At 50.4% G+C, this 19,339-nt stretch overlaps 6 protein-coding genes across 6 annotated transcripts; 4 read left to right on the top strand and 2 right to left on the bottom strand.

The window, feature by feature from the left end:
• K441DRAFT_648705 (uncharacterized protein) lies at window positions 1-3,533 on the top strand. The gene is made up of 3 exons (XM_067646904.1): window positions 1-239; window positions 301-2,995; window positions 3,050-3,533. Exons 1-3 carry the CDS (start codon window positions 121-123, stop codon window positions 3,059-3,061), a joined length of 2,826 nt encoding a protein of 941 aa, XP_067496786.1. The 5' UTR covers window positions 1-120; the 3' UTR covers window positions 3,062-3,533.
• K441DRAFT_358614 (Tat binding protein 1-interacting) lies at window positions 3,317-4,735 on the top strand. Its single transcript, XM_067641362.1, has 7 exons — window positions 3,317-3,644; window positions 3,705-3,714; window positions 3,797-3,809; window positions 3,863-3,905; window positions 3,969-4,031; window positions 4,079-4,107; window positions 4,160-4,735. Exons 1-7 carry the CDS (start codon window positions 3,572-3,574, stop codon window positions 4,562-4,564), a joined length of 636 nt encoding a protein of 211 aa, XP_067496785.1. The 5' UTR covers window positions 3,317-3,571; the 3' UTR covers window positions 4,565-4,735.
• Window positions 4,736-4,906: 171 nt separating this feature from the next.
• K441DRAFT_594729 (mitochondrial intermediate peptidase) lies at window positions 4,907-7,291 on the bottom strand (the record flags this gene model as incomplete). The annotated part of the gene is made up of 1 exon (XM_067644966.1): window positions 4,907-7,291. The coding sequence occupies one exon, from the start codon at window positions 7,289-7,291 to the stop codon at window positions 4,907-4,909; it is 2,385 nt and encodes a 794-aa protein (XP_067496784.1).
• A 286-nt stretch (window positions 7,292-7,577) lies between these two features.
• K441DRAFT_670985 (uncharacterized protein) lies at window positions 7,578-8,422 on the top strand. Its single transcript, XM_067650353.1, has 2 exons — window positions 7,578-7,682; window positions 7,745-8,422. Exons 1-2 carry the CDS (start codon window positions 7,599-7,601, stop codon window positions 8,348-8,350), a joined length of 690 nt encoding a protein of 229 aa, XP_067496783.1. The 5' UTR covers window positions 7,578-7,598; the 3' UTR covers window positions 8,351-8,422.
• Window positions 8,423-9,268: 846 nt separating this feature from the next.
• K441DRAFT_691227 (MED14-domain-containing protein) lies at window positions 9,269-13,532 on the bottom strand (the record flags this gene model as incomplete). Its single annotated transcript, XM_067652463.1, has 4 exons — window positions 9,269-9,488; window positions 9,528-12,529; window positions 12,603-12,710; window positions 13,470-13,532. 4 exons carry the CDS (start codon window positions 13,530-13,532, stop codon window positions 9,269-9,271), a joined length of 3,393 nt encoding a protein of 1,130 aa, XP_067496782.1.
• Window positions 13,533-13,807: 275 nt separating this feature from the next.
• K441DRAFT_670982 (MFS general substrate transporter) lies at window positions 13,808-16,562 on the top strand. Its single transcript, XM_067650352.1, has 5 exons — window positions 13,808-14,233; window positions 14,291-14,312; window positions 14,451-15,472; window positions 15,545-16,060; window positions 16,126-16,562. The coding sequence occupies exons 1-5, from the start codon at window positions 13,973-13,975 to the stop codon at window positions 16,336-16,338; spliced, it is 2,034 nt and encodes a 677-aa protein (XP_067496781.1). The 5' UTR covers window positions 13,808-13,972; the 3' UTR covers window positions 16,339-16,562.
• Window positions 16,563-19,339: the final 2,777 nt, after the last annotated feature.

Raw genomic sequence — 19,339 nt, 5'->3', positions numbered from 1 at the left:
ACCAAACCTCATGAGACCGCCACAAGCAACAGCTCTCCGCTGCAGACATATTCGAAGTCACTATATTCTGGTGGATAAGGGCTGATTTAATTTTCTTCAGACCTTCGAATACCCGCAACGATGAGTTACCAGCAGGGCCAGCAAAGACCCCTCCTTGGGGCAACCTTCATTCCCGGCGGCTTCGATGACTACTATATACCCGCGCCGTCGCCCGAAGTTGTGTCTCCAGCTCCTCAGCGGTTTGTGTACCTGTACTGTATATAATAGAGAGACTCCGCTGACTTTGATTGTGTCAACTAGAATAATGCCTGAGGTCCCAGAGAATATGCAGGAAAACATTGCACATCTTGAGTTAGAAGCAAACCAGCCTCGAACCTTAGCTGGCCCTGCCCCGCCAGCCTCGCAAACACATAATCAGCCTCCTCCGAATGCTTTTCCTCCTCGAACTTCTAGCTATCAGCAGGCACAGCCACTCAGCGGAGCGCCACCCGCAACGCCAACTGGACCACCGGCCGCGGCAGCGAACTATCCAGCGAGACACTCGAGCATATCCTCAACATACAAACAGCCCCCAAGCGTAGCAGTACAACCGGTACAGACACAAGTCAAACAAAGTCATGATTATAACCAATTTGCGAATGCTCCTGATTTACCTAATTTTTCCCCCTTCCCAAAGCTACAACAGCAACTTCCTAATGTACCACCCACCGACGACGAAAAAGAAGCGGTGTTGGAAAATGCGAGAGTACCGGTTTTAAATTCAAATGACCCAGAGATGCAGTTGGCTTGGGCGCAAGATGCTTTGGCATACGTGGACGCAGCGATGCTTCATGAGCAGCGCTTGGCAGAGAGTCAACCCGCAAGGCCTGCGACTCCTCAGGTGGAGCATCAATTGCGTGTAGATGCTATGAACGTGGTATCCTTTCTTGCGGACCAACATCATCCAAAAGCAGAATTCATGAAGGGCATGTGGCTAGAATTTGGAAAGTTCAGCCTGAGGGTTGACAAAAAGGAGGCATTTAGGTGTTATTCTCGGGCAGCAGACAAAGGTTACGCAAGGGCAGAATACCGGATTGGCATGCAATTTGAACAGTCTAATGATCCCGTTAAAGCACTCATACATTACAAGAGGGGTTCGGAAGCTGGGGATTCTGCATCGAACTACCGTCTTGGGATGATGACTTTGCTTGGTCAACATGGCCAACTGCAGGATTACGCGAAAGGTGTTCAACTTATCAGATTGGCAGCGCAAACTGCAGACGAAAACGCCCCTCAGGGTGCCTATGTGTTGGGAATGCTTCAAGCTCGAGAATTACTACAGATCAACGTCCCTGAAATATTCTTACCATATGACGAGAAAGCTGCGAGAACAAACATTGAGAAGGCTGCTTATCTAGGATTTGCAAAAGCCCAGCTGAAGATGGGTTCCGCATACGAATTATGTACACTTGGGTGCGACTTCAATCCGGCATTATCACTGCATTACAATGCTCTTGCTGCTCGTCAAGGAGAACCCGAAGCAGACATGTCGATCAGTAAATGGTTTCTCTGTGGCTTCGAAGGGGTTTTCCAAAAGAACGAAGAGCTGGCATACACATACGCCCAGCGCGCCGCCCAGACGGGCCTCGCAACCGCTGAATTTGCCATGGGATACTTTAATGAAATCGGCATGTACGTGCCTGTAAACCTGGAAAAAGCAATGGAATGGTACGAGAAGGCTGCGCGGGCTGGCAACAAAGATGCTCCCTCGAGGATTGAGAGTATTTCGAAGTCGAAAACCCTCTCGAAGAAAGATCATGAAGATGTAGCAATATCGAGGATAAAATCCCAGTACGGTTCTATGCGTGGACAGCGTCCGGCGAGATTAAAGACTGCTGCGCCGCAATTACCTTCTATTGTCGATGACAGTCCTTCCGACTACGGATCAGACGCGTCCGTGTCTTCTCCAGTCGACTCTCACCTTCCAAACCGCAACGCTACCACCACCCCATACCCTCTGTCGGACAAGCCACCTGCGGTAGCTCCGTTGGGCCCTATGGCTCCTTTGGGCGCTGCCGCTCCTGGAAATCCTTACGACAGGACAGCAACAGTAACGCCATATCCAATTGGTGATGGACCTCCTCGAGCGGCCACAAGACCGAGTCTGGCAGGTGGGTTCGCCCCGGAAATACGATCATCTTCGGCCGCGCCACGAGATCCTCGGCCTGCATCGGCCTTTAATGTTAATCCGAACATCTATCGTCCAGATAACGGAGGTCCTCCTCCTGGTGGACGAATGGGCCCTCCAGGACCGGGAAATATGGGCCAACTGCCCCTACGGCCATATACAAGTATGGAGAACGTGGGCGGAGGAAGAGGCCGAGTATCGAGTGGCCAGCGTGTGCCCTCTGGCGGCCTTCCGCCAGGACCTGGAGCATACCGTCAACCTGGAGGACCAAGTGTAGATCGGCCCGAGCCGCTTAGCCCACCTCGAGGAAATGACAGGACTCCGCCACAACGGCCTGATATTGGATATACCGCCCCACCTGATAGTAGGAATAGACTACAGAAGGGCGGCAATCCCAATCTGTCAAAACCACAGTCTTCAATCCCTGATATAGGTTATGTGGCACCACTGCAGCCGAGGCAGCCTCCTAAGCCTGCCAATAATCGACCGTCTACTATTCCACCTCAGGAAAGACCTCCCTCTGCTCGGCCAACCGAGCGCCCCCCTACTGCCGGACCCCAAAGCGGACGACCAGGATCTAGGCCTAATTCTCGACCAGGATCTGGGCCTAATTCTCGACCAGGTTCAGCTGGCCGGCCAACGCATCACGATCCAATGCCGCAGCCACAACCAAAGAACGAACGTCCACCGCAACAGAAACCCGCTGAACCCCCAAAGCCTGCACCTAAGCCTGCACCCAAGCCTGCCGCTCCTGCAGCACCACCAGGCAAAGGTCCCAAGACTTTCGATGAGATGGGTATCAGCGCAGCTAAGAAAGATGAAGAATGCGTAAGTCAATTCTTGCGAACGAGTCGAGACTTTCATTTCACTAACACTGTCTAGATTGTCATGTAAATACAGTGAAGGAACACGGTTGAAAGTTAGCATATTATATTTGTGAGTTGAGTTGGCATAGCATAACGGAGCGTTGGGATTTTGGTCCAGTTGACATGCAGGATGATTTTGATTACAACTCTTTGTCTCTATACCCCTAATATAGCCTGTTCTTCTAGTGGGAGTAGAGCTTGGCATCAGTTATCTTGCAACTCAAATGATGAAGATTCACGACTTATAATTCAACATTTCGGTAGACGCATATTTCTATCATAGAGACGTTTTCGTAAGCATAAGCTTCTGGTGATTATCGCAATCTCACGTGCTATCGAGTGGTACGGGTTGCTTGTGTGTCAGTCCCTTGATCTTTTCACCACTTTCAATCTCCATCATTTTACTCTCACCATTTCACTGTTCGTCCGTATACTCCCTGATCAGCCATTATTTCATTACTTTGCGAAGCTACCATCCGCTATCTAATCACCTTACATTGATACTCTGCAGTCATCTCGAAGCTCGAGTGCAATCAGGATGGCACCACGTAAAGAGAAGGCTGAGAGAGTCTCTGCAGACGCGGCAGCGGATACAATACTCAACTATCTTCGTGAGTAATTCCTGCTTCGCAAATTGCGTCTATGCGATGCTGACGGGAACCGCTCTCAAGGCAAGCAAAAGTCAGTCACATATCGCAATATCTGGCTGTTTTTAGCGTGTCATAGGATGAGTGCTCACTGACGCGTCGTCATCTCTGCCCAGCCGCCCATATTCGGTGAGCAATCTGAGCGGAAGAAGTTTCGTGCACACATCTAACAGCCTAGCTAGGCCACCGACATCTCAGCCAATCTACACAACAAAGTGACCAAAGGTGTTCTCGAAAAACCCTCAGAACACTCCACAATCTATCCAGCTAACATAACCCCGCATCCAGCCGCCGCAGCCAAAATCCTCAAAGACCTCCACGAGCGCAAAGAAATCGAAGGCCGTGCCGCTGGTACCCTTTCCCACCGCCCCATCCAACTCTCCCCTAACCGCTCCCAGGCAAGCAGATCGTCTACCACGCAATCCAGGTCCACTCCTAGCCCATCCCAACTCCGCAACCCTCTCTAACCCACGCCCCAGGACCCCTCTAGCACCGCCTCCCCCGAGCAACTCGCCGAAATCGACGCCACGATCGCGTCCCTCCGTGCCGAAACCGCCGCAGCTCTCACAACCGCCAAGTCACTACGCGCCTCGCTCACGTCTCTCAACACCACGCTCTCGACCACCGAGCTACGCGCGGCCGTCGCTGCGCAGGAGCGCGAGAGGGCAGAGCTGCTGGGCCGGCTGGGCGCGCTGCGGGCTGGGGAGGTGCGGCCGGTGGGGAAGGGCGAGAGGGAGGAGGTGGAGCGGGAGTGGGGGGCGTGGCGGAAGGTTAGTCGGGCGAGGGAGCGGATTGCGGGGGATTTGTGGGGGCTTGTGGAGGAGAGTTTGCCCGAGGGGGTGGATAAAGCGGAGCTCAGGGAGAGGTTGGGGTTGGATGAGTGAAGTGGAGTTGCTGGGGAGATACTGGGTGGGTGTGGAATGCTGTTTCTGCGGCGTGATGGACGACGAGGAGTGTTCTCTCATCAGGAAAAGAGAAGAATTTGAGGGTTGTTAAAGGAAGTACAGCGTTAAGGTACTTCCAGTGGGTTACGCAGATCTGCAGAAGATTCAGGGACGCTAGTCTAGTGTATTTCTTATACCTACAAAGTCTAAAATCGTGCCCGAAACATCTATCGTTCCCAATGAGGTCTAAACCACCCTTACAGATATCATGACAACAGATCCTCGCTCCACTATATTTCGCAGATACATCAATTCACTAAAGCCAGCATCTCATCATAAAACTCATCGTACACCCCACCTCCCCACCTCCTTCATCGCCTCCTCTCCTCCCTCCGCCAATCGCTCATCCCCCAGCACACCCGCAATACACTTCCACCCATCTCTCCCACCGCCCCATCTCAACACCTCCTCTCTATACCGCTCCCCCCTCTCCCGACTCACGCTCCCATCAGGCGTCTCCTGAAATACCTGACTCCAGATCTTACCTGCAATAGCGCGATCAAACAAATAGCTATAATACGTCGCGCCATACCCAAACAGATGGCCAAAAAACCCCTGCCACGCCGTGCCCTGCGGCTCGGGGATAACCGCATGCGCGTTATAGATATCATGGTAGGTCCGCGTGGAGTCGAAGTCCGGCGCGAGCGGCAGGTCGCTGTGGTATGCCTGGTCGAGCATGGCGAGCAGGATCTGGGCCTCAGTCTCGGCGGGCTGCGTGCGCGCGTCGATGGCGAGGCGCTGCTCGAGCGCGGACAGAGGCAGCGGCGCGTCCGTGTCCCAGTGCCGCGCGAACAGCCCCAGCACCGACGGGCAGGATGCGAAGTGCTCCATCAGCACCGAGGGCAGCTCGGCAAAGTCGGTCGCGCAGCGTGTGCCCGAGACATTTTGCAGTGCGGTGCGTCCCAGGAAGGAGTGCAGTCCGTGGCCCATTTCATGGAAGAGGGTGCGCACGTCGTTGAAGGTCAGGAGGGTTGGGCGCGCCGTGTTGTTGGAGGCAGGGGGTCGTGCGAAGTCGCAGATGAGGGCGATAGTCGGGAGTTGGAAGTACGTGTTTGTGGACTTGTTGTAGGAGACCGACATGCCGTCTGTGGCGGCTTCCAGCGGTGATGGGAACGGGTGCGGCGTGTTGGCTGCTTCGGCGATTTCGCTGGAGGGAATTTCCCGTGAGCAGCGCAGGGTAAAGTGGGCCGGGTTAGGAGTTTTGCCCGGCCGGGAGAAGAGGTCGCAGTAGAGCACTGCGATGTGTCCCTCGGTGTCGGAGACTACGTCGAGGCGCCGTACGTCGTCGTTCCAGGTCTCGCCAGGGAGGGTCTCGCGTGGGACGAGACGAATGCCATATAGACGGTTGAAGAGGCGGGACAGGCCCTGCATAACGGTGCCCAGGGAGAAGTAGGCAGAGAGGAAGTCTGGGGAGCGGAGTTTAGTGTCCATGGTCGAGACAAGGCGATGGGTATAGTAGAATTTGTCCCATGCATTAATCCTATCCGCAAAGCTCCCTCCGTGGGCATCGGATTTCTTGAGTTCCATCAATTCCTCAAGTTCGTCTTGGACTTGATGATGATTGTCTGGTATCAGAGCATTGAGGAATTGGTTTACGGCTTCCGGGGTCTGCGCCATCTTATCTGAGAGGGCCATGTGGGAGAATGTTTTATAGCCAGAGAGTTTTGCAAGTTCCGCGCGGTCCTTCAACATCTTCTCCAGCCGCTGGATACTCGCCTTAGACGCCGTCCTTACGGCCATGTATATGTCTCTCCTGACGTCTGCGTCTTCCACGTACCGCAGAGCCATCTGCGCTGACATATCCATAGTGGGTATTTTGACCTGGCCCCATTTTGTTAATGCCCTGGCCATGTTAGGCTCCATGCCCCTCATCCTGTTGCTTTCAAAACTCAGATAGGGCTTCTCTGGTGTCATATAGTCCACAAACTCGGTCCCTGTATGAGCAATTTCATTTGATAGCTCCACAAACTTCTGCCTGTCTCCATCTGGTAAGTCAATGGCAGACTTAGAGAAATCTCGCATCAGCATCTTCGCGACCACCTTCTCTTGCTCGCCCCAGGACTCTTGCACCTCCGGTATCGCGGCGGCCTTCTTCAGCTGGTCATTCAGCGCCGTGGTAGTGTTGAGCTTGTTCATATACTCAAACATCATAGCATATGCCTGCGTCGCCGCCGCTTGTATCCTCCTATCTGGGTGCGTGGCGCGGACGAAGTCCGCCAGGTCAATAACCCGACATAGCAGGTCGCTGAGCCTATCCAGGTCCCTCGCAAGGCTCTTGTATTCTTCAACTGTGCTGGCAGCAACCACACTGTCCACTATTTTTTCACATTTTAGAACGGTAATCTCGGCGAAGCGTTGGAAGCCTTCGGGGTGTGTTAAGTAGCGGTTTTGAAATAGGCCAGCGGATTTCTTCAAGAGCTGTGTTTTTTTTTGCGAGAATTCTCTCCAGAAGTTCTGCGAATCGAATATCTGCCGTAGTATGCGATCATCGTGGTTCGCATCTGGAGTCCCGAAGCCCCGAAGGTTACCTGGGGTCGGCGCAAGTGGTACAGAGTCTTGTGCCGAACTAGCAGCGGCAAGGCTGCTATTACACCGGCGCTGCCGCTGCAGGCGGAGGCACTGGGAGCAAGTCCATGATGATGGCGGCCGCCCGAAGCGTTTGAGCATGTCGAAGGTGACTTCGAGGATGGATTGTCGGCGGAGCACTGGTGGAAGGCGGCGATACCGCTAGATACGAAAAATAAAGTAACTTTTATGCCGAGCTTAGTGTTACATACATACATGTACATGTGCAAGTCCGTGCCCGGCTGGCTATCGAGAAAGTCACCTTTCTCACCCGATCAAGCTCTCCCCACGCCAATTGACAACCCATCCCGTCCGCGATGGCCTTCAGACCTCTCCTACGGCAGGCGAGTACCTTATTCTTATGATAATGGCAATTGCTGACATTCTCCAGCGCACCGTGATTCCCGCGATGACTGCTGCCGTGTCTGCTGGTCTAATCCTATATCCATCCCGCTACGCCGACGCCGAAGAACCACCTTCCAAAGACTCTATAGTAAGATACCGACCAGAAAACCGCTCTAAAATATCCTAATACTGAAGCTCACCCAGCTCCAGTTCCCCCGGAAGCCAATCTACGACGACGCACCCCTCACACACACCCCCAAACGCACATCCTCACCCTCTCTCCTAACGGACTCCTCCCGACCCACTCCCACCGACCAACTAGCCTCGCAAATCGCTCGCGTCCGACTAACACTCTATCACCAAGCCACGAAAGCCGAAGACACGCTGAACGCAGCCCTAACCAAAACCCTGAAACTCGAGCACTCCTTCACCTCGACGATCCGCTCACTAGCGCCGCCAAAAGAGTCCAACGAGCAGCTGCTCCCAGGCTCGCTCTACGTGCTCGTCAGCGCCATGGCTGGCTCGATCGTGGCCCGCAACCGCAACATCCTACTGCGGGCTTCCGTGCCCGTGGCCATCGGGCTCGGCACCGCCTACGCCGTGCTGCCGCTCACCATGCGCAACGTCGGCAGCCTGGTCTGGACGTATGAGGAGCGCTTCCCCGCGCTCGCCGATACCCATCTGCGCACCAAGGCGCGCGTCGAGCACTTCTTGCAGACCGGCAAGGCCCACAGCCAGATGACGGTCGGGATGGTGCAGGATAAGGTTGCTGAGGTGAGGGAGCAGATCGAGGGATGGGTGAAGAAGGGGAAATAAATAAGATGTGGTTGGATTGGGGTGGTTCCTTGGGCGTATGTAACACCATTTTGATAGAGTGAATGCGGCTGGTGTAGAGAGGGAAAATGTACTTTGTATTATTTTCCAAAGTAACTAAGTCACCATACTGTTCTCCGGATCTTTCAAGAGATCTGGAGTCATGTTGAATGTTTTATTGTACAGGACCTGTAGATAGCTTCGAAAGGCTTACCGAGGCACTGTATGATTAAGATATCAACTCAGCAACGTCCCCAATTATTTGAACCAATGGCATTTATTGAACTGATGCAGTCCTGAACACCCCAACGTAAATTCTACTTGTCTACAACCTAGCTAGAAACCTGAGTCTAGAAAAATTAACTAATATCTAGATTTCCTTATCTGAATAAACATAACTAGGCCTCAAGAATTGGTCCAATCACATATCCGCAGAGCTCTGTCTCAACATGGCCTCCTAAATGCAGTCTTAATAGATGCATTCTCCCTAGACAAGTAACCCAAGGCTAATCGGCTGGTATATATACACACTCACACACTCGCACTCTCAAAACCCCAGCCGCAAACCCCTCTGATATGCCCTCCCAAAAGCCCACGGATAAAGATTATTACCAAACCAGCCCGACCCAGGCCAGGACCGCGCTGACCGCATCTCCGCACAAAAAGAGAAGCCCGCTCTTACATCACCCTGAACGCACAAAAAAGCCGTAGCCCCAAAAAAAAGCGATGAAAAATAAAGAGAAGAATAATTTTACTAGAAAAAAATCACTACGCTTCCAAGTCACCCAAAAGCCTCTTTTAAGAATACAAACTCGTCCTCCCAAGGGCCCGGGGGGGGGGTGTTCCGAGGCCAGCTAGCCAGCCATCCAGGCTACTCGCACCTCGAACCCCCCTTTTTGGTTTCAACCAGTGAAAAATATTTTAGTCGATCGTGATGACGTCGCGCTCGCTCGGGTGGCCCTTCGTCTCGGACTTCACGGCGACCTCGTTCTCCTTCATGCTCGTGTCGCCCGGCACGGCCGCCGGTGCCTCGATGGCGGACCCTCGGACTACCTCGTCGAGCAGCTTGACGGCCTCCTCTACGGCCTCCAGCCCCGCTACGATCCCCGTCCGCACCCCGATCCAGTCGTTGCCCTGATTTCTGAACAGCTTTTTCAGCGCCGTGGCCAACGCCTCTGACCGCACGACGGCTCTGGGCCGCTCGGGCGTGGGCCGCTCGAGCGCGGGCCGCTCGTCTGCTGGCTTGTTGTTGTTGTCGTCGATGTGCCACTTCAGCGCGTCGTGCTGGACATTGAGCCGGATGTCGAAGGAGCAGAGCGGGTTGTTGTATGTGAGGCGGTAGTAGTAGACATCATGGGGATGGATGGCCGGGTTGGCAGTCAGGCCGGGGTTGGCGGCTTCCATGGCATCGAAGCAGCGGAGGAGCGGGAGTGTGGAGATGAGGCAGCGGGTGAAGTTGTCGAGGCCGACGCCAACGGCGGCCGAGTTTGTTTGCTTGTCGTTCATGAGCGCGGAGAGGAGCGTGCGGATGCGTTGGTGCGGGTTCTCTGGCGCGAGCTGGAGCCGGATAGGCGCGCCGGAGTTAAATAGGACGGTGGCGGTCAGCGTGGCGCTATAGCGGAAGACGACTTTGGTTAGGGAGACGGTTTCACAGACTAGTTTGCGCTTCTGCAGGATCGTGACGAAGTTCCGGAGCTGCTCGATGTCACGAAGACGTTCGATCAAAGGATCCACGAACGAAGCGCCGAAGGGAGTTCGAAGGAGGATCGAAAAACCTCCCTTGTCACGGAAGGCAACGTCAACATCGTTAGAAGTCGTTAGTAGCTTACTAAGGCTTGTCGTCATGTCCTTGGCCATGGTGCCTAGTACTACATGCCGGACCTGGCCTTGGCTAGCGTCGAAGCCGTGGTGGACCAATCTCAAACCCTCCTGTGCCCACTTATTCTGTCTCATTCCGTCCTGGGCAAGCAAAGCAGGAGTTTTAATGAATAGCATTGGGATTTGAAGGCCAGTCTGAGGGTTTGCTGTGCCATTAGAAGACGGGAGAGGTTGCATCCGTATGCTGAAAGGTATGTTTCGTTCCCTGAGAACGCGAATCGTCGCAGAAAAGGATATTTTCGCTACGGCTATTCGCTCAATCCTACTTAACACAATGCGGGAGACTGGCTCCCTTCTTTGGAGCTCTAGGTTGATGCGAATTTGTTTAGCTGTCAGGATCGAACCCCCGGTGACTTCGTCTTCTAATTCAACGATCCACCATGATTCGCCTGTTAGGTTAATAACTGCAGCTAAAGCCCATTTTGAAGTCCAGCCTTGTCCTCGGAAGAATGTTTGTCGTATCACATCCTGTTCGAATGCCGCTTTGATAGCATCGTTCTTGAGATTCAAGTTGCTCAACTTCGTCCAACCCAGCTGCTGCGCTTGTCTCTCGATGGAGTTCTGAAGAGTGGAGCAAAGCAATGAGCTGATCCTCGAGCTAGGATCGGTGATTGGTTCTTTAGAATAATTGATTTCGTGCTCTGTGCGAGCCGAAATAGCAGTACAGGGTCGGAACGCAAACCTTCCTGTTACAGGGTGGATTAGGACAGTTATTTTGTTCATCGGATTGCCCAAAGCTGCTTCCAGGACGCAATCGGACGGTTCAGAATCAGAAGTAGTCGCTCTTGCCGATAAGTTCGGATTTGCTTGGGCAGACGTAATGAGTCGATCTTGTAGGGTCTCTAAGATATGACTTGTGTGGAGGGCGATCACTTTTCTTAGCATCCGCTCCATAGACAGTGCTCCCCAATCAAAGGTCAAAGTAGTGTCTTTGACTTCAATCCCTTGGCGAAACCAACGAACGGCTAACTGTGATGTTCCAGGGCCCCTCCAGGAAGCCTTTCCATTTCTAGATTTTCCACTCATGATACCGATCTCTATCCAGCTCTTACCCCCGGGCACATCGGTCCAGTACTGCACGACGAGTGACCTGCGGACGGGCTCTACTCTTATTGAGCCAGCCCAATTCGCCGCACTCAATTCGAAGGCCTGTGCTTTCAGAACAGCGATCTTGTGAGTAAGAACAAAATTATGAAGCAAATCGTAACAGCCACTTAATCCAGAGGTTGCCAGAGAATGATTCGCCTGGTATTCGATGATCCCCCTAAATTGGCTATCCGGTATTTCTGGCGCTGGGGAAAACAAGAGCCGAATGTCAATAAAGTACCAGGGAGTCGAAGTATCTTCACTTGATGCAGATACGTCAAGCTCGAATTCGGAAGGGATGACAAAAGTTGCCCTCCCTGATGCGACGCTCCAGTTTTTCAGATTCCGCGGTAGTTCCTCATGTAAGTTTAATCTAATGGAGAGCAGAGTATTGATATTCCTTAGCAACCTAAGGGTCTTTTGCGGAGAGAGCGGTTCCGGGGGGATATAATAAGTACTTACGTCCGGCATCCAGGGGGTTTTCCCAGTTGACAGAACTTCTAAGGCAGTCTTTATATCTGGATTGGATATTTTTGCTCCAGCCATTTGAAGTTTCAAGTCGCCCACCCAATATGCTGCATGATCATAACATTCCTCTTGCTCTCTGGTCCATGCCACAACATCAATCAGTTTCCCAACTTCTTCCGCTTGCCTGCCCCATTGTGATAACACCAGCAGTTTGATGAATCTTGTCCGCTGGTCATCCGCAAACCTCATCATCATGATTTTCTTGTGAACATTGTTTGTGGAAGTGTTCCCAGCCCCATTGGTCATCGCATGGCTACTGACGCCATTCGTCAGCTGGCCGCCAGGCTGTTGAGACACTGGCATCTCTGCCATTCTCGTGAGTAATTCCGAAAGGCTGTTAAAGCATTCTTGCGCAACACGAGTGAGGAGCTTCGAAAAAGGCTGATACGTCTCGGTGATATGCCGAATCTCCGGTGGAAGGTCTAAAAGTGAGGACGGTATGTCTACCTGACCAGCGGTATAGAGGTGTTTGCCGTTGACTGTGGCTGCGTTGTTTGCCTCCGCGGGTCCATCAAGCCGAGGGATAGCTCGGTCTCCGTTCACCATAGTCTTCATATCGCTAAACGATGCCACTGGGTTCCCATTACGATCCTGGGCCTCTTTGACACCTCCAGCGCCTTCCGCGCCATTCTGATTCATGATGAGAATTCCTGGCATACTCCTCTTCCCACTTTCCAATTCCCCGGCGCGCTCGCCGCTCCTGCCGCTTTCTGGCTTCACCACCGAACCTCCCGCCCCTTCTCCGTTTTTCGGGCCCGCCGACTGTATCTTGATCTATGTTGTGAGGCGCGCGGAGATGAAGAATCGGGGGTGGAGGAGAGGCCGTCAAACTCGTTGCCCTTTGTCGCAAGCAATGAAACAGGGCGAAATACTGAAAGCAAGCAGTGAAGCGACTAATAAATTCCGAAAAGGAGAGAGTGAGGGAGAGTAGGGCCCTTGGAAAGACAGATGGGAAGGTTGCGCAGGAGGAAAGGGTCCACCTGGTCTATCTCATTTCTCAGGCTTCACGGCTCAGAGGTGAGGCGAAGGGAAGGCGGTTTGTATGCAGCGGCGGATATTTGCTCAGAGGTTAAGTGAGGCGAGGAGTGATGGGTAGGGAGGGCTTCGGCGGGTGTATGCGACGTGGTGAGAGGACGATGCGTGTGTGAGCGGGAGGGAGAGGGCTTGTTCCGTTCAACGTTCGCGACGCCGACGGGCAGGGTTCAGCAAAACTCTTGGCCTGCCAGCCATTCAGGAATTCGCTCCGATAAACAAAGAGATCGAGGACAATGCTGCTCGCCCACAGCGAAGATCCCAGCAGCAGTGTCAGAGCAGTTATGCCGTTATTGGTATTTTTCGGTGTTGGAAGACAAGTATATTACTTTGGCAAATTCTCTGGGTGCCAAATGCTGTTACGATGCAGCCTGCTCCGAGGCGGGCCTGGCTGAGGTGTCGGTTACGTTGCCGGTGCTGAAATCCCTACGAAAGGGCGTGGCTACTCAGCAGCACGCCAAGCCTAAGGAATTATGCTGAAGAGCGTCGTTATTGCATGGTGAAGGCGACTGGACGAGGTAGTAGAAGGCCTTATATCGCTATTCTATAACACTCTTGTGCATATCTCTCTCAAAGCCATCCACAAAGCCCTGCGCACCGCAGAGACCAGCAGTTGCTCCTGATTAGGCGTAGGCAGGCAAGCAGCATAACCGACACGCATCTTGAGAGCACACCTAGTGCTGGAGTTCGCGGCAAGCTTCAGCCATTTTCGGGCCAGCTCAGGGTTTTACATCATAGCGCATGTAAGAGGACCTTAGTGTAGACGCCCAATCAAGCTTTCTAGACTCTTATACCTAGCAGCATAGAGACAAATGGCTCTGATTTGAGAGAGCTGTAAGGCCAAATGCCATCGTGGTCCAGAGAGACATGGCCGACTATTTAGGGCTGGTCAAAGGACAAAATCACCTGCCAATAAACTCAACAAACTCCCCCCAACTCCCCTGCTATCACACAGCGGCTTCCTCTATCATCTCCACCTCCTTCGAGCATCCCTCGAGGAGCAGACTCACTTCCATCATGAACGAATCCATATGATCTTCGTGCTGCCTGTTCATCCCTCCCAGCCAATCATAGCGGTGCTAGTCAACTGTGACTGGAGCTATGGCGCCTAGAGTTCCATCACTGCCCCCGCAACGGCTCTTCCGGCCTGAGTTATCCAGGGATCCCTCCGCATACTACAAAGCCTCCGTTCCATCATCATCGCAGTCCAACGAAGCGGATGACGAGCAAAGCATCTCCGACCTGTCCTCCACTATGGGTCCTGATGCGCGTCGCCGGCCTCGGCACTACGCTGGGGAGGATACACGATTGACGAGTAGGAAGGAGCTATCAGGTTTCTATGTGTATGGCTGGGCAGCTGAGGTTCGCTCTCCAACATCTGCATTATTTCCAACACAACTGTACTAACCATAGGAACAGGTCTTCGTCGTTTGCGGAATCGGTAAGCTTCAATCAGCACTCCAGTCACCTCTTCCTTAACGCCTCAATCCAAGCGTCGAAGTTGGATCGCGATACTTAGGCAACCCTAACCAAAAAACTGCTTACGCACCGTGATGCTCACTGCTGAGGACTTCAATAGGCTCCTTCATTCCTATCACCCTCGAACAACTTGCGCGAGAACGGGGAGTGCTGCTCTCGGATAGGAAAACACCATGCAGTGCCAGTTTCGATATCAACCCTCCAAGCATAAATATATCCTCTGGCTCCCTCCTATACCGTCTTCCCAATCCAGAAAAGGGACAATGCATTGTCGATATCCTCGGTCTGGAAGTTAATACCGCCAGTTTTGCTATGTACACATTTTCCATCAGCGTTCTCATTCAAGCATTGTTGATCATCTCCATGTCCGGCGCGGCAGATCATGGGCGTTTCCGGAAGACATTTCTGCTTTGGTTTGCATTCATCGGCGCTACTGCTACCATGTTATTTCTTCCTATTGTTCCAAAGATCTATCTTCTTGGTGCATTACTGGCGATTGTGGCGAATACTTGTTTTGGTGCATCATTTGTTCTGTTGAATTCCTTTTTGCCCCTTCTAGTCCGCCATCACCCAACGGTACAGTACTTATATCCAGATAACTCTGAGGATCCATCTTTTATTGAAGAGGACGATATTGAAGGATCAAACGAACCCTTGGTCATTCGAGAGGCAAGACATACAAACGAGCTCGCAGAAGAGGAGCCTTTACTTGAGGGATTCGCAGACTCCACTACAGCCTTACTATCAGGGCCTAGGTCAGGGGAAGACCTCACTATTCCCAACCCTACGTCTTCGGCTACGCCTTCTCCAGAGTTGGCCCTTTCAACGAAAATATCGTCATATGGTATAGGGATTGGCTATATTGCTGCGCTACTCCTTCAGACTCTCTCCATTTTTATTGTGATATTCACAAAGTCCTCTACATTCTCGCTTCGCCTAGTTCTCTTCGTCATAGGCGCCTGGTGGTTTGTGTTTACCATTCCGGCAGCCTTATGGCTTAGGCCTCGACCTGGGCCTCCCCTCAATCTTAAGCATGCCAGCAACAGCCGTGCTTTTTTTGCGTATTTCACATATTCGTGGCGATCGCTAGGGAAGACGGTCATGCATGCTCGACGATTAAAGGACGTCCTGCTCTTCCTTCATGCTCGACGATTAAAGGACGTCCTGCTCTTCCTTCATGCTCGACGATTAAAGGACGTCCTGCTCTTCCTTGCTGCCTGGTTCCTGCTTAGCGATAGCATTGCGACAGTGAGTGGAACAGCTGTGCTTTTCGCCAAAACCACTCTTGAGATGAAACCAGCGGCTCTAGCTCTCATAAACGTTATCGCCACAATGTCCGGTGTCGTTGGTGCATTTACGTGGAGTAGACTGTCGATTTGGATGGGCCTCAGACCGAGCCAGACAATTTTAGCTTGCATATGTCTTTTCGAAGTCATTCCCATCTACGGGCTGCTCGGCTTCATTCCCGCCATTCAACGCTTGGGTATATTCGGGCTGCAGCAACCTTGGGAGATGTATCCACTAGGAGCAGTGTACGGATTTGTGCTCGGAGGGCTGTCCTCGTACTGTCGAAGCCTGTTTGGCGAGCTCATTCCCCCGGGGTTCGAGGCTGCGTTTTATGCGCTTTATGCTATCACAGATAAAGGCTCAAGCGTATTCGGTCCTGCTATCGTCGGCGCGATTACCGATGCGTACGGAGAGATTCGACCCGTAAGTGCATTCTATACCCTTCTAGCTTAGTATAGCTTGGTGTGCCAATATCCTAACCCGAATAGGCATTTTGGTTCTTAGCAGTTTTGATTGGGTTACCGTTTCCCATTATGCTTTTTGTTGATGTTGAGCGGGGAAGAGCTGAGGGCATGNCTTTGGCGAGAGAGTTGGAAGGCACGACTAATGTCATGAACTCGCCAGAGAACAATAGCAGTGAGAGCGATATTCAGAGAAATCTGATGGACGAGGATGTACCTGAATATAGTGAAGAGAATTAGTGATGGCCGATGCGCCATTTTACTTCCTAGTTGAATTTATACTGCGCTCGACGTTTGTTGGTGCTTCTTACACTTCTTGAACGCGTTGAAAGACTTTGGAGAGAGTTATGTAGTTCTAGCCCAAAGATCGCATATCCCTAACCGGTTTGCGGATCACCTGCATGCAAAGCGTAGTTAGTAGATGTCTCCCAAGTGGCGTCGATTATCCCAGATCTGAATTACGGTACACCCCAACCTATTCAAGACTCTGCCTCCCTCTCTATTCCACCTACACCTATTCACACTGTTTAAAGAGCGCAAATCCGTTTTCTTGTAATGACCGAAGCCAACCCGGAGCCTCGAAACTAGGCTGCAGAGTAGTGACATTTCGAAAACACACTTTGGCATGTTTAAACGCCTGCGCAAACACATCATAACTTAGGCCCAGTTCGGTAAAGGGCTTATAGGTGTCTACGCCCACAGTATAGATACCATCATAGGAAAAAATAGGCTAGATATAAAACTAAAATGGATAATATATAATCTTTCTTAGACGGAGTAGATATAGTATAGTCTATATACTCCGAACAGCAAGTAGAGTTTGTATAAAAACCGAATAAGAAGTATTAAAACGAATATAGGATAAATAAGGAGATATTTTAGTCTCTAATAGAATAATACGAGCTATCCCTTAACCTATTCGAATTCGTCCAACGGTATCGATAAGTATCCAGCCAATCAGAGTAGCTAGATCGTTGCCAGTGCTCGGATATATAAACTGGTGATAATCGTCTAGGAGGAAGGGTTTGAACTTCGGCGACTCCCAAGGCTAGGGGAGAGGTTTCTTCGCAATCCGATCAGGGGGAACCTTATATTGGGTAGGCTGAACAATATCCAGGTCATTATAAGCACGATTAGACGGCATGGTAGCGGTGTAATTGATTGATGAAATATATCATCGTGTACTGGTGTTCGAAAAGCGCGCACGGGCCATGTTCCTTATCGATAGTGAATGGGTTAAGACATCATCTAAATTATGGAGAGTATACAGGTTTTGGATAGGGACGTCTTGGAACTCGAAAAAATTCTGGACAATGACGGACGGATAAGGGATGATAAGAAGCATAATCACTGAACATGCATGATGCATCTATGCCGACTCAATGGCTGGAAGTTGACGAGGTGAGTGGTCGGTTGGTCAAGGCGGCAGCGGAGTTGGGCAACGGATTCTGGACTTCGACCAATGAATGATTGAAGCGGCGCCGGTGACCGGTTGGCAGCGAACCACCAGCACGAGCCCTGCAGAGAGTAAGAACGAAGCTATGCGGATATTAGTAATATCCGTATTATTAACACGCGGATATTATACCTTCTTAGTAGGCGTTTTAGCTGGACTATTAGCAGAAGCTAACTTCGCACGTTTTTTGCCCTAAGGCGTAACCGGCTTTAGATTTAGTAAACTTTCCTATATATGTGTTAGCTGATAGAATAATAGTATACTATTAGCACGTACCTTTCCGCACGGCCTACTACCTACACAATATCTTAAGTACGTACCCCTAAAATAAGGCCTAGAGTCCTTCTTATAAACGCGACATTTATAGCTATGCTTCTTGTATAGAGTATATAGCGGGTTACGCAGCTTATTAAAGCTACCCTTAATATTCTAGACGTGTGTTAATATCCACTAGCGACTTTCCTTTATGTTCTCCTAAACACTAGCTTTTAAAGTATACCATTTATTCGCTAACGGCACTTGGATAGGAAGGCGCTTGTTTGTGTTTATAGTAACGTGTTCCACCACTCGCTTGCGAACACCACTCGCTTGCGCACCCCCAAAAACCACCAAAAATCAGAAAAACTACACCTTAATAATAAATTCCGAAATCCCATAATTAGCCTTTTATACCTATTTTAAACATCTTATTAGATTTAAAAAGTAATCTATTAAGTAGCTCTAGAGATATCGTAATTTGGCTTAAAATTGGGGGCCAAAACCCAATATCTCAATAACGGCCAGGCTTATTACGCTAGAATTTTATTAAAAGTCTTAATGTAGGCACGAAAGGCTAATTATAAAATTTCGGAATTTATTATTAAGCCATTGTTGAGATATTAAGATGCAGTTTTTCTGATTTTTGGTGATTTTTGGGGGTGCGCAAGCGAGTGGTGTTCGCAAGCGAGTGGTGGAACACGTTACTGCGGAGATTATAAGGGCTGCGGAGATTGTAGGAGTCGGCGTTATTAAGATTTTCATCTTTGCCGCTATCTAAAGAAACCTTATAAATATCTAGGTTACTATAAGAGGTAAATTAGTAGATAAGATATTAAAATAGTATAACTAATATATACGATTTAATAGCTATCTTAGTCTTTAGATTTGTATTAGCAGCCTTTTTAGCCTACTTTCTAAAAAAAGAAGATAAATAAGCCTTATTAAGCCTCCTTTTAAAGGTATTAGGTAGCGGCAGTAGAGAGGCAGATAATGAAAAAGCGGACGGCAAAGAAACTAACGGTAAAGTAGTTTATGGTAAAGATATAGGCAGCAAAAAGGTACGCGGATTTTTAGCGGATTTTGCTCTATCTATATTTTTATCGTTTACTAAATCCAATAAAGAGCGCTTCGGTATATATTTTCTAAAATTATATTAGCTATAGGCATAATTTAGTATTAGAAAGCTTACTCTTTAGGAACAGAGCCTAAAGGCTTAGTAAGAGTAGCTATAGCGTGCTTAATAGTATCCTTATTCATTTCGCGTATATTAAGTTCCTTAACTATCTAGCTGCTATTATTCGCATTAATATCGTTTATAGGTATAAATAAAGGTATTATAGATAGTAGATAAAATAATAATGATAAAGTTTACAGTGCGGTGCTATGAGGTAGAAGGTTAGTAGAGGAAGAAGAGGTGCGGAGGTTAATTAAAGGTAAATATCTACGCTACTAATTTTATTAAATTAGCTTACTAACAAATAATTGCTACTATAGTAACTTACTTTAGTAATTATTAACGGTGCGGAT

This window comes from Cenococcum geophilum, assembly GCF_001692895.1.
Source record: "Cenococcum geophilum 1.58 unplaced genomic scaffold K441scaffold_88, whole genome shotgun sequence".
Classification (NCBI taxonomy): domain Eukaryota; kingdom Fungi; phylum Ascomycota; class Dothideomycetes; order Gloniales; family Gloniaceae; genus Cenococcum; species Cenococcum geophilum.
Note: the sequence above shows the minus strand (reverse complement) of the source record. Positions and strands in the feature narration are given on the sequence as shown.